This window comes from Eptesicus fuscus, chromosome 12 (assembly GCF_027574615.1).
Source record: "Eptesicus fuscus isolate TK198812 chromosome 12, DD_ASM_mEF_20220401, whole genome shotgun sequence".
Taxonomy (NCBI): Eukaryota; Metazoa; Chordata; class Mammalia; order Chiroptera; family Vespertilionidae; genus Eptesicus; species Eptesicus fuscus.
Window position 1 is genome coordinate 31,569,634 of NC_072484.1, and position 14,772 is coordinate 31,584,405.

The 14,772-nt window shown below is 42.3% G+C and overlaps 1 protein-coding gene and 1 long non-coding RNA gene across 2 annotated transcripts in view; one reads left to right on the forward strand and one right to left on the reverse strand.

The window, feature by feature from the left end:
- The window catches only part of CSNK2A1 (casein kinase 2 alpha 1), a 56,706-nt gene that overhangs the window by 19,664 nt on the left and 22,270 nt on the right, over positions 1-14,772 (forward strand). Inside the window, 2 exon segments of the mRNA XM_028144652.2 lie at positions 10,422-10,637; positions 13,895-14,006. Of these exon segments, the coding sequence (XP_028000453.2) occupies positions 10,537-10,637; positions 13,895-14,006 (213 nt within the window). The 5' untranslated portion in view covers positions 10,422-10,536.
- LOC129151018 (uncharacterized) overlaps positions 1-14,772 on the reverse strand; it is a 37,113-nt gene that overhangs the window by 7,922 nt on the left and 14,419 nt on the right. The gene's annotated exons all lie outside the window — the stretch shown is intronic.

Genomic DNA, 14,772 nt, shown 5'->3' on the forward strand with positions numbered 1-14,772 from the left:
TTTCTTTTTTTCTTTTTTTAGAGAGAGTAGAAGGGAAGGGGAGAGACAGAGAGAGAAACATTGATTGATTGCCTCCGCACAAGCCCCAACCAGGGCCTGAGATGGAGTCTGCAACAGAGGTACAGCCCTTGACCGGAATCAAACCCAGTATACTTCAGTCTGAGGGCCAACGCTCTATCCACTGAGCCAAACTGGCTAGGACTTGATGTTGTATTTGAAAAGTTATTTGTAAGAATCGTTTGAGGCCCATACTTTGCAAGGAACTTTTCTCCACAGAGAGCTTATTCATATCAGGTATCTAAGCATTACTAGTCCAGGGACCACCTTAAAACAAGTTTCAGATCTGATAGTCCCTCCATGGGGTCATAATTCTTCTCTGGATCTACTCACCCCATCCCCTTCAACGCTCATCCTAAGGTAATAACCCTAAAATCTCAGCCTATTATGGAGAGGTTCTCCTATTAGACTCTTTACCTTGTGAGGGCCCTGGGCTTTGGTTTCTGTCAGAACAAAATTTAATTTTTAGGGATCAACAGACCCTTTGGGCTTGCTTGCTTCTCTGAGTTTCTCATTTTCTCTTCTTTTGCTTATATGTTTTATTTAAGAATGAGAGACAGAAAAAGGAAGAGGGACAAAGAAAGGGGAGGGGTATGTGTGTATGTGTGTGTTTAGGAAGGTTGACACAAATAACCTATCCCACCATTACTGGAAACAGAAATATTATCTGAAAAATTCTTGCTTTCTTACTTTGAAAACTGACAAGCTCTCATCACATTTTCAGGGATCCATCTACACTTCCCTAGTTATTTGTCCTTTCAAAGCATTTTGCTCTGTGACCTCTGCAGTAAAACTGATTTGTATAAGGAGTGGAGAAAGGAAGAGAATGAGATTTGAATTGTAATAATTTTGAATTAATGATTCTATTTTCTTTTAGGCACACATAGTAACAGTCAAGTAGGGTACACCAGTATTCTCCAAATCATATAAAAGGGTTGCTGATCCGATATGCTTCTTATAGGAGTTAACAAGGTGTTCCAGCCTTTGGCAATTTTAGGGTCAAAATTACAGGTGTTTAAAATTCTGAACTTGCTTGAAGTATATTGTTCTTTACAATTTCTTGTTTTAGTGTTCTTCACCTGAATATTTCCTGTGTATTCTTCAAAACTAAGCTTAGATGTTATTATTTCCTTGACAGCTTTTCCCAAAATTTTGAGGTACTCCATAAATATTTATTGGATGAATGATAATGGGTTGCAGGGTGACTTAAATTCCTTTCCGTGCCTTCAGAATACCCTGACTTAATTATTTCAAGTGCTGATCAATTGGGATTGTAATGGTTTGGTTTCCTTGTTCTGGGTGTTAGAGAAAGAATCCCTTTCTGGCAACAGGCACACATTTCCTGGTACATAGTAAATGCTGATGAACATTCTGCTCTTGATTTAAAAGGAGGAGAGTATTGGAAATTAAGGGCAACTGTGGAATTTGAAATAAGTGTTCCAAATAGTATTAACTATTTAATGCTTTTTTGTGTTCATATCGCCTGCTGCCACTTTTTCTTTTTCTTTTTAAATAGTAGTTTACATTAGAGTACACTCTTGGTGTTGTAAATTGTATGGGATGGGACAGATGTATGATGGACATGTATCCACCATTGTAGTATCATACAATAGTTTCACTGCCCTACAAATCCTCTGTGTTCTACCTATTTGTCCTTCCCTCCTCCCAACCCCTGACAACCCCTAATCTTTTTACTGTCTCCTTAGTTTTGTCTTTTCCAGAAAGTCGTAAAGTTGGAATCATAGTTTGTAGCCTTTTCAGATTGGATTTGTTCACTTAGTAATATGCACATAAGTTCCACTGTGTCAGCCAGGAAAAGAAAAGCAGTGCTACTTTTGAAAGGGGAAAAGGTAAGATAGAGACCCTAATAAATATTAGGGTTACAAGAACTAATAAAATTGTATTACAGTTTGAAAATGAAGTTAACTTTTTAACTTTAAAGTTCCAGAATAATTTTTACAGCTCTTCTACTAGAATATTAATGTATAAAAGTATATTAAAACAAATGAACAATCAGACTTGTGCAGTTTTCTGATATTAGATAGACCATTTATTAGACCTCTAATTTTCTTTTTTATTGTCAGATTGAAAAACAGAAATCATATGGAATAGAAAAGATTAAAGGGAAACACACTAACTGTGAAGGGCAAGAGAAGTTTTTATTGAAATTAATTAGTTCTATTACATTCCATTTGTGTCAGTAAACTTCTGATTTTGGCAGTGTATGTTTTAGCCTTATTGTTTAATATTTTTATTTCCTTGCATTTTATAAAGAACTAGAGGCCTGCCCTAACCGGTTTGGCTCAGTGGATAGAGCGTCAGCCTGCAGACTCAAGGGTCCCAGGTTCGATTCCGGTCAAGGGCATGTACCTTGGTTTCGGGCACATCTCCAGTAGGCAGTGTGCAGGAGGCAGCTGATCGATGTTTCTAACTCTCTCTCCCTCTCCCTTCTTCTCTGTAAAAAAAATCAATAAAATGTATAAAAAAAAAGAAAAAGAACTAGAGGCCCGGTGGACGGATTCGTGCACGGATAGGGTCCCTCAGTCTGGCCTGCGTCCTCTTGCAATCTGGGACCCCTCGGGGGATGTAGCAGTGAGTGCTGAAGCAGCAGGCGGCCAGTGAGGAGCCCCAGCCGGGCCTGGCGCAGCTCTGCTGCCGCTCATCCTGGCCCCACTGCGCCTGCCACCGCCGCTGCTCGGTAGCACTGCCGCAGAGGCAGAAGAAGCTCCTGCCACCACAGATGCACTCGCCAGCTGTGAGCCCGGCTTCTGGCTGAGCAGGAGTGCACTGACCACCAGGGGGCAGTTCCTGCGTTAAGCGTCTGCCCCATGGTGGTCAGTGCATGTCATAGCAACCCGTCATTCGGTCATAATAGTCGCTTAGACTTTTATATATATACTAGAGGCCCAGTGCATGATTTAATCATGCACCTGGTGCACCAGCTGGCTGTCTGTCCACGGGTGCACCAGGCCTTTCAAAAGCCTCCGGCGCGGCAGAGGCTTTCGAAAGGCCTTGTGCCGGAGCGGACAGGCAGCCAGCTCCCCCGCTTTGGCTTTCGATCGCGGGGGAGCTGGCTGGCTGTCCGCTGGTGCACCAGGCCTTTAGAAAGCCTCCGGTGCAGCCATGGCGCAGACGCTGAGCAGATGCTGAGCTCGCGGCGCCACTGGCGCCACGAGCTCAGCGTCCTGCTGGCCCAATCAGCTACCCCGGCCACCCTGAGTCCTGCCCCCTGCGCCTCCCGCTTGCCCAATCGTGGGCGTAGCGGAGTGATGGTAATTTACATATTACCATTTTATTCTGTAGGATTAGAGGCCCAGAGCATGGGTGGGGTCCGGCCAGCCCACCCCAATTGGGGGTTGATCAGGCCAGCTGCGGGGAGGGGCCATGGGCAGTTGGCTGACTGGCCCCGCCCCCAGTTGGGATGGGGCAGGCCATGGGCAGTTGGTTGGCCCTGCCCCCTGGTCAAACTTCTGGTTGAGGGGACAATTTGCATATTAGCCTTTTATTATATGGGATAGATAGGTCAAGTAGAGCCATGTAATTGGTTATAGGTGTGGTCTGACTTCAGTAGGGAAAATGTTGACAAGATAATGTTTCATAGTTGATTATAATTGGCTTCTTTTAGGTTAAACATTGGATAAACAGAAGTTAGCTATGTCTTCAGAATTAATCTGGTGGCTTTTTAGATAGAAATAGTGGTATGTTAGATTTTCTTGAGGTATATGGTACATGTGTTATGAACAGTAAATAGGAGAATTGACCTTCAGAGTATCCAGGACTTAGGCACTTCTCCAAACTTCCAAATAACTATTTAAAAAATTGCTAAAATAAAGTTTCTCCAGTATTCTCTTAATTATTGCAGTGGGGGCAAATTTTAATTGTGGCCTGTTCTTTATTTTTATTTTTTTTTAAATTTCTTTATTGATTAAGGTGTCACATATTTGTCCTCATCCCCCCATTCCCATCCCACACCCCTCCCCACAGATGCCCCAACCCCCTGTTGAACTTAACCATTGGTTAGGCTCATATGCATGCACACAAGTCCTTTGGTTGATCTCTCCCCCCTCCCCCCACCCTCCCCTATCCTCCCTCTAAGGCCCGATAGTCCGATCAATGCCTCCTTGTTTCCGGCTCTGTTCTCGTTCATCAGTCTATGTTGTTCATCATTTCCCCTAGATGAGCGAGATCATGTGTCACTAGAGATATACTTATAAGAACTGAATGTGAGACTAGCAATAATAGTTATGCTGACAGGCAAATGAATCCGTCTGTAGTGAGTTTCTTTCTGGACCAACAGTTCTTTTGAGACCCAATTTCAATGTCCACCAGTTCCTTATGTGTACATGTCGGCACTGACCCCTCAGCTCTGGATGGTGGACAAATGGTGGTAATGCAGGTCCGACTTCCTCTGGTTTGGTCTGTGGCCTGTTCTTTAGTAGAAGAAGCTATAATATTGGGAGGGAGAGAGAGCAAAGGGAGCAATTTCTCAAGAACCCTTGAGTTGGTCTTTTAGTTCCCCCTATCTGTGCACCAGATGATCAGAAGTGTTTGAGGCACCCTGCCTTTCAGAGGCGACTGCATTTTCTTTTCTTAAAAAATATTTTTATGGATTTCAGAGAGGAAGGGAGAGGGAGAGAGATACAAACATCAGTGATGAGAGAGAATCATTGATTGGCTGCCTCCTGCCTGCCCCACACTGGGGATCAAGCCAGTAACCCAGAAATATGCCCTGACTGGGAATCAAACCATGACTTCCTGGTTCATAGGTTGATGCTCAACCACTGAGCCACACCAGCTGGGCGTCATTTTATTATTATTTTTTTTGTAATAAATCAAGCCCAGCTGGCTACTGTAAAGTAACTAGGTAAATTAGACATGGATCTTGACTTCAGGGAGCTATGGGTGTAATAGAGAAATTAAGGTTTGAAGACTACTGAATAAAGGGTTTAGAACGTGATAAGTTTTATATAGGCATGAAAAGAATTGAACCTTGGGAGGTAAGCCAACTTGGATTTGCATCCCAACTCCATTTTTACTGGATATTCTAGGTCATGCTACTGAGCTTACTTAACTGTAGGTTGGGGAAAGAAATGCCTGTCTCATGGAATTGCTGGTGAAGGTTAGATATTTAAAGCTGAGAAGCTTTTTCAGCTCCAGACTTGTAATATCTAAGTTCCAGTTCAGTATCCTTTTTAATGTCTCAAAACCATTTTCACCTTAAGTCCAAAACTTGACTTTGTGAGTTTGCTTCCAGAGTGTTTTCTGTTTTCATGAAACATCAGTAGTCTGTCTAGCTAGAAACCTAAAACTCACCTCCCACTCCTTACCCCATTATCCAGTCCGCCCGGAAGTGTTTTGTTGTTGTTGTTGTTTATTTTAGAGGTAGTCAGTGAGGGAAGGAGAGAAAGAGAAGCATCAATGTGAGAGAGAAACGTTGATCTGTTGCCTCCCATACACGCCCCAAACCCACAACTTGGGTATGTGGCCTGATTGGAAATCAAACCCAGGACCCATTGGTGCACTGGACGATGCTCCAACCAACTGAGCCATACCAGCCAGGGCCAGAGATACTGTTTTCACACCATAAATTTTTGTTCCTCATTAGTCCACATATCTCCATTGCTACCACCATTGGTCAAGCTTCCATTATCTCTCTCACATAGGTGACTGTTAGCAGCCTCCCTAAATCTGATCTCTGCCTGGCCCGTACCTGGACAGAACAAACTTTAAAAATGTACATGAATCACTTTTTGCCTAAAACTCTGATGAATTTCCATTATCCTTAGTCTGCAGATAAAGGCATATGTATCTCACCCTGTTCTGCCTTGCTCATTATATTTCCAAGGCCTAGCATAGTACTTCTTCATAGTAAACTAGTAGCCCATCGCGCGAAGTAGGCCACCCGCCGCCTCCATGGGAGCTGTGCTGCTTCCGTGGGAGGTGGGCCCACCGTCTCCTCTCCGGGCCTGCACTCGGCCGCGGAGGCTGCGGGCCAGTCGCCCTGTCCCCCAGAGGCCCTCAGTCACCACGGCGATGAAGCAAGCATTCCACCAGGCCTGCTCTCAGCGGCAGCCCGCCCAGGACTGGGGGACTCCAGCGAGGCTGAGGGGACTGGACTGCCACCATCTTGTGGCTATGGGCGCCGCCATCTTTGTGATGGAATGACAGTTAATTTGCATATTACCTTTTTCTTAGATAGGATAGGATGCTCATATATTTAAGGGATGAACAAAGGAAGGGATGTATGAAAGGATCAAAGTTATAATTGAGAAATTTATGCTATCCTTGTATTTCCTTCATGTTAGGCTGCATGTGAATATACATACACTTCTACCGCGATATGAGCAAAATACTATTTGAATAAAATAATGTTTATCTTTGATGACTTTTCTTCCCAGTCTTTTCACATCCCCACTCTATCTCCATCTCATTACCTTCCTTCTTCACACCATTTTATTTATCTAAAGTTGCTGAATTCAAGAACCCTGTTATCTTCTCCCCATATATTTAATGAAGGCCAACCATTGAAATTCATGTGAGTGACTCTTATAAGCAAATTATTTGGTATGCATGACAGTAAAGTGAAGTTTTTTGGGGGGTACTGTAAAACAGATAGTTGCCCTCCCGTTGGAGAGTCAGATCCACTAGTTCATAAATTAGGTCCCAGCTAATAATGAGGTACAAAGCTGCAAGGGTCAGTCAAACAAGTACTTGAGAATCTCAAGAGTTTCATTAGTGGATAGTCTTGCTCTGCTCATCACAGAGAATGCCAAGGCTGTAAGAGAGCAGCAGAAGACGGGGTGGTTGTGATACATAGGGCTAGTAAATGGGAGTTGGGGAATATTTTTCACGTGAATCGGGTGGTTTCTGAAAGGGAGAAATGAAGTCTCATTTTGTAATGTCACCTTCACCCATGAGTTGGCCCTGAGAAGCTGGGAATTAACCACAGCTTCTATAATTTTTGTAAAGAAATGAAAACTGTAGCCTTTTAATTTTTTTTTTTTTTTTTTTTTTTTAGAGAGGGAAACTGATTCGTTGCCTCAGGTATGTGCCCCGATCAGGGATAGAACCTGCAACCTCTTGGTGTACTGGCTGGCGCTCCAAATTGATTAAGCCACCTGGCCAGGGTGAAAACTGTAGGTTTTTAAAGATAGGTTTCTTATTAGTTTTCACCGAGGAGCTATGGCATAGTAGTAATTTAATAATTATTTACATGTGATTGGTGTTCCTGAGCCCTTTCTGGGAGCTATCTCATTTGATCTTCTCTTCAGTCAGCAAGTGCAGTTAGGCAGGTTTTGTAAGTGATGAACCAACGCTGGAAGAAGCCCAGTAGCCAATTAAGGATTTGAAACCAGGACTCTACTGTTTCATCACCCTATTGCATCTAATCCCTGTTACTAAATTTGTGTTGATTTTACAAACTTCTTAAGCTGAGAGCAGAAGTTAAGGCTTTGCGATCCACAGATGCCTATAAAGGAATATGGAGACTGAAGAGAAAGATTGTTTTTATCAGAGAAGATGCTAAGAATTTAATAGTTTAGTATCATTTTATTAAGTCACTAGAGGCCCAGTGCATGATTGAATCATGCACGTGTAGGGTCCCCTACACGCTTTCACTTCTCGCGGTGGAGCTGGGTGCCTGTCTGCTCCGGCACCAGGCCTTTCAGAAGCCTCATGGCAGTCTTCTGAAAGGCCTGGTGCCGGAGCAGACAGGCACCCAGCTCCCCCACTTTTGATGGTCCGCGGCCGCTGAGGGGGGCTGCCGGGGACACCTGGCTACCCTGCAGTTGAGAAGCGCAGCTGGGTGTCCATGGCAGGCCCCCTCAGCGGCCATGGATCTGGCAGTTGAGAGGCGCCGGGGGCGGAACTCCCGCCCCCTGCGCCTCTCAACAGCAGGGTAGCCCCCCTCAGTGGCAGCGGATCCGTGCCTCTCAATGGCCGGATAGGCCACCCCGAGTCCCGCCCCCCAGCCTCCTGCCGCCCAATCGTGGGCGTAGCGGAGTGATGGTAATTTACATGTTACTCTATTATTAGATAGGATAAGTACCTGGGGACAGTATTTCTGTTGGTTTCAGCTATTGTCTATACTGTTTTAGCTGTTTGCAGGTGCGCACACATTCACACCTTTACCCATTTTCCTAGTGTCTCACTGTTGTCAATGCAGTCGTCTAGCCACACAAAAAAGCCAGCACTCCCACAGCACCAAGGACCTTGTTTCTTGGGAAGAACAAAAGTTACAATAAAAGTGTCTGCTTTCTGTTTTGTTTTTGCTAGTATGGAGGATGTGTGTGTTTTTTCACTTAACCAATATTAGGTTAAGATAGATTACTATAATCTGGTTGTTCTATAAAACCAAAGAAATAAATACTTGGAAATAATTTTTAAAACTGTTTGGTTCACTTTTTAATAATTATTTGAACATTTTGTTGTTTTCTGGCCATTTAAATTTATCCTCATGGGGCTCCAGAATATCACTGGTTGGTTGTCACATTTTCCAGTACATCATTAATCCCCATCCCAGTCTCTTGCTCATCCTCTGAAAGGTTTAAGCCATTAAACCATGTGCACAAGGAGACATCGTTTCTGGTTTATCTTCTTTGTGTATGCTCGCTAAGCTCCAGCTTAAATACAACATTGGAAAATCATAGTTGCCATAAATGGGTCTCTTAGAGCTCTCAAGTAGGCACAGTTGTAAACAGTTGGCATTCATTAACTTATTGAATCCTCACCACAAACCTATGATGTAATTACAGTGATCCCTATTTTACAGTCTAGTTAAATGTCAGTTCCTCCAGCTCTATGTCCTTTGGCAAGTCACTTAAACTTTCTTTACTTGAATTTCCTCATCTGTAAAATGGGGATGATGATAACTTTCTCACCATTTGTGTGGTGAGGATTAAATGAAATCCACATAAAGCACATAGTGAATGCTTGCAGAGTTAGCTATTATTATCCAATTAGTTTATATAATTGATGGCAGAGAAATCACTGTCACAAGAATCTAAAGTTTGGTTTCTGGTCCTCGCTCTGCTATTAAGTAGTAGCTACGGGATTATAGGTCACTTTTCCTCTTTCTAGGCCACAGTTTTCTTATACAGATTTTATTTTAACCTTTTATTTGAAATAACTTCAAATTTACAAAAAAGATAGTACAGATATGACACTGAAAGTATAGACAACAAGAGCTTACCCAGTCTACCATCTAAATTAAGGTTTTGTCATTTGATCTTCATAGTATTGTTTTGTTTGTTTAAATACATTATTATTGATTTCAGAGGGGAAGGGAGAAGGGAGAGAGAGAGATAGAAACATCAATAATGAGAGATAATCATTGATTGGTTGCTTCCTGCATGCCCCACATTGGGGATTGAGCCCGCAATCTGGGCATGTGTCCTTGACTGGAATCGAACCTGGGACCCTTCAGTCTACAGGCCGACGTTCTATCCACTGAGCCAAACTGGTTAGGGCTAAATGCATTTTTAATTAAATGCAGAGTAATAGGAATCAACATGCTACAGGAATCTCAGAAAAATCAGGGTAGGCATCATAAAGGAGACTTAGTTTACCAGTTTGTATTTCTAAAATTTCACAGATTTTTCTCTCAAATTTTTCATTAGTTCATCCAATATATGTTAATGTTTTCTATCAGTTTTTATTAAGCTTGTACCTGTATTAAGTAAATAAAAGGAATATTTTATTTTTGAATTTAATGAAATAAAGTATATACCGTATTTTCTGGCATATAAGACGACTTTTTAACCCAGGAAAATCTTCTATACGCCCAGTCGTCTTATACGCCAGAAAATACGGTATTTCAAATGGTGATCAAGGATGTACTGATTATTACATAAGGTTCACCAAATGATTTGGATTAATATAAAATGACATTGAACTTTGATGTGTGAGAACAGTCTATTTCCTTCCTTGTTTCATCAAATATTAGAGTCAGACTGGTGGTTTATATTGGCTTTGTCACCACTCCAGAGCCTTTTAGCATCCCTACTTGAGCTGTAGAAAGCTGCTGAAAGAAAAGTACTATTCTTGCCAACATTTTCTATAGAATGTATAAATAGTAGTGATACTGATGGGTCTGTCCTCAATGCCATGTTTCCCTTCCAGGCTATCCAAACTTTAGCTGAGGAGGTAACAAACTACTTTGCAGAATAGGATTAGGGCTGATACAGGTGTTTGTTTGTTTTTTGTTCTGTGTTAAGGGAAACACTGTGACACAGTTGGAATATATTCATTGGTTTAACAGGTAAGAGAGCCAGAACTATATTTAAGGCCATTGTTGTAAGGTAATTTTTATTCCTGTATGCTTTTAAAAAGTAATTCCTTGGCCCTTGTGCATTTTGTTTTTGCAGTTTGAAGAAAACAGTTCTGAAACAAAGTCTTCGCCCACCCCACAGCTGCCTCTGAACACAGTGACTGCCAGATCTCCAAACATCAAGTTCAGCTTTGTTCGCCAACCTGTCTGACATGTCGGGACCCGTGCCAAGCAGGGCCAGAGTTTACACAGATGTTAATACGCACAGACCCCGAGAGTACTGGGATTACGAGTCACATGTGGTGGAATGGGGGTAATTGTTTCCTTTTATCTCACTATATTCACCCAAAGGGCTGGCTCATGGATTTGTAGAGTAATTTATGTCACACAACCTCTCTGACTGAGATTTGTAAACCTCAAGATTGAAGTCCGATTTGTGTTTTCTTCTGCAATGAAGAACCAAGGTATTGCTTTGACAAATTAACAATTTTGATGAGCTTATCATTGAAGAATCATTTCAGTCTTTTTCTTATTCTTTGATTTATATATTCTGTATACAAAGCTGATGAAGAGTTACCTATCAACTTGCCTCAGCTAAGGGCTTTATGGTTAGGTGAGAATTAAAACTTAAGAGATTTTGAAAATACTTAACTCTTACATAAAGTGTTTTTGAGGTCAGAGAATGTTGTCCCATGATGATTCTGAAGAATGAAACAGTTCTCCAGAAAGGTGTCCTCTTTCTAATGAGAAGCAAAATTAAGACCTTAAACACTTGCCCTTATCATAAGACTAGACATGTTTAACATGGAATTCAGCCCAAATTCCATCTTGAACAGTTGCACTCTGCCGGAACAGCAGTATTTGCTCTCCTAATTCTCTGTGCAATCTCATTGGGATGTTTGCATTTCTTGTCCCAACATGGTATGTATTTAATTCATCAGGTCATACTTTTGTGATAAAAAGCTTTTTGACATTCAAATGCAAAAGAAAACTATTTGAAAACTCATAAAGCTACAGCTTCCATATGCTATATTTTATATCTACCCACATGTGATGTCCGTAGCCTGTAAGTAGATAAATATAGCCTCCAAAAATTGTGAGTGTATTTAATCTTAACAGTTAAGTCATTGCCTCTGCACAAGGAGACAGAGTGTGCTTTAAAGATATACTGTCAAGAACCAGTGGTACAATACCAGTAAATGTTATCATCTATAATAATAAAAGAGTAATATGCTAATTAGACCAGACGTCCTTCCTGACAAAGCCAGGACTGGAGGGAAGCTAACCTGGGTCCCGGGTGCCTGCCTGCGGCTGGAGGAGGGAAACCTGGGTCCCGGGTGCCAGAGGGAAGCCAGTGCCAGCAGCCAGGGGAAGGAAGGCCTACTCTTCCATGAATTTTCATGCATCAGGCCTCTAGTTAATGATAATCTAACAATTCTCCTTATATCAGGCTTTGGGTTCTAGGGATGCCTCTCCATTTTACAGAAATTCAACTATTCTGTTCAAATTTAGTGCTCTGCATTTAGTTCTGCTAAAATAGTACTATTGAGTTTTTGGCATGGTCCTATTTGCATGCTTGCTCTTATTTCCTATTAAGGGCCAAGTGCACGAATTCATGCACCTTGAAAGGAACTGTGACCCGCAAGACTGCAGTGGGCCCAGGGGCGGGTCTTGGCCCATCCTCCGCACCCCTACCCAGCCCCTCCCATAGTGGCCCCAGGTCCCCTGTCTGCCTGCAACCCTGCTCCCGCTGGCCCCACTTGCACGCACTGACGGCACAGAGCGATTGGGGCTGGTGCCAGCAGCGGTTGATGCCGTCAGCAGGTGCAAGCAGCTGCCCTGATCACCCGTCAGGAGCAGGGGTAGGTGGAGAAGCCCTCAGGGGCAATCAGGGCCGGCAACCACTGCTCACACCAGCTGACTGCGCTGAGCGATCGGGGCCAGTGCTGGGCCACGGCAGCGGGTGCGAGCAGCAGCTCCAGTGCCACCAGCAGGTGCAAGCGCTGGGAGCAAAGAATTTTTAGTAACCACCAGAGGCTTGCCCCAATGACAGTGACTGGTGCCCCACCTTGGTCTGGCGCCCCTGCTCACCTGCTCCACCATCCCACCACAGCTAAGGCCCACCATGTTCCATGCTCTGCCACCTGCTGTCCACGCCCACCATGTTCTGCGCATGCCCCCCTGGTGGTCAGCATACATCATAGCGACCGGTTGGTTGTTCCGCCATTCGGTTGATTTGCATATTAGCCTTTTATTATATAGGCTACCTTCCCACAGGAGGGGATCTCAACCAGAACTAAGAGCACCCTTGCCCTAGACCTGCCATGATTATTATGTTGTTCATTGTCCTTACTACCTTTTGCCTTTTCTGTTCATTCACTTCTTTTTAGTTGCTTGAGGAAAATTAATGGCTGATTTGTTACATGTTAGATTCTTATTGTCTCCAGCAGGAATAAATAGAATTTAGATGTTACTAAAAGGACTATGTCATTCTTTAGTGCAAAGTGTTCTAAATTATTAGCAGGGGCAGAGAGAAAATGTTAGTGTATTTCTTGTTTTTAACTCTGATGTTGTTTAGTGATCATGAAATAAACATGGGTAAAATAGAGGAAGGGACCCCCTAACTATGGTTCATGATCTATAATATAGTTTGCAAAACTCCATTATATGGACTATTCTCAGGGCTTGCCTAGGAGAACAAGTGAGAGGTCAAGCCTATATATTTGAAAGCCACTTACCTACAAAGAAGCCCATTCAGTCCTAACCGGTTTGGCTCAGTGGATAGAGCGTCAGCTTTCAGACTGAAGGGTCCCAGGTTCGATTCTGGTCAAGGGCATGTACCTTGGTTTCGGGCACATCCCCAGTAGGAGGTGTGCAGGAGGCAGCTGATCGATGTTTCTCTCTCATCAATGTTTCTGGCTCTCTATCCCTCTCCCCTCCTCTCTGTAAAAAGGCAATAAAATATATTTAAAAAACAACAACAAAAACACAAAGAAGCCCATTCAAAATAGGCTGCTCCCAAAATGTGGCTGAATTGAAATATTCTTGTAATGTGTATTTACTTCCTGCTAAGTGCCAACAGTGGGCCAGGCACTAGGAGACAGGAATATATAAAAATTATTCTCCAAGGGAAAGCTCTTTGTTGTTATAGGTCAAGCATGTATAATGAATCCTAATACAAGCTATCTATGTGTCATATGCCAATATAAATGTAAACCATTTCGGATTTAAAAAAATAATTGAAAGGATTTGGAATGCGCCCATTTTTAATTGGCCCAATTAAAATAAAGAAACTGATTTGGGAATTATTTGAAATTAGAGGCCCGATGCACGAAATTCATGCAAAAGGCTCGGCCCTCACAGCAGCCCCGGCTGCCTCCTTGGGAGCCCCCGCTCCCCAAACAGGCTGTTCCCGAAGGTCGTTCCACCATCCGGCCTAATTAGCATATTAACTCTTTATTATATAGGACACCTCATATTTCTTTTACTGGTAATAAATTTTATAAGTTGAATTAGTGCTTGGTATGTTGAACTTTTAAAATCATTGTGATTTTGACTCTTTGTTTACAGAAATCAAGATGACTACCAACTGGTTCGAAAATTAGGCCGGGGTAAATATAGTGAAGTATTTGAAGCCATCAACATCACAAATAATGAAAAAGTTGTTGTTAAAATTCTCAAGGTGAGTAAAAAAAGAGAGAGATTGTAATTTCAGAGGTTTTTGGAAGTTAGAATTTGTTTTTAAGTAATAGTGATGCCGAAAGGGCGTTTGGAGTACTTTAACACCTTTATTTTATTTTGTCATCTGAAATCAATAGATATTATCTTCATTTGACAGATTAGGAAACTAAAGCAAGAGAAGTGATTGGCTTCAGTCATACAGCTATATTGTGGCAGAGGAAGGGAGTAAAGGTTCAGTCCTCTCTCTAAGCCTAAGACTGATTTGATTTCCTCTGTTTTTAATTCTATTTCATGCTTTTGTTTTCAATAAATTGTTATCTCTACGGTGTAAGGATGAGGAGTCACAAATGCAGGCCTTTAGAGGTCAGGCAGGCAAATGACATGCAGCTAGTCTGATGTAAATGCCCATGATTAGAGGAGGTGAGTGATGGGTGCTGTAGTAGTGCAAGACCAGCATTGCTTGATACTCCTTTGCAGAAAGAAACTATAAAGATTTATATATGTATATGAATTCTCCTGGTTTTTAAATGTTGGTTCAGTTTTTTTTTAAAAAAAAAAAAACACTGTACAGATTCAGATTGAGCATATGTATGTGGATCCTGGAAATCTGTGTATTAAAAAAATCCAGGTTATGGATCATTAAAGTTTAATAGCCACTGATCTTGTTAATGAAGAGATTATATATGCTTAAAATAATTTCTGAGAATTGTATGCAGCATGTCAGCATGTCTGACACCCTGGGAAAGAGCTGCAGGTCCAGTACAGCA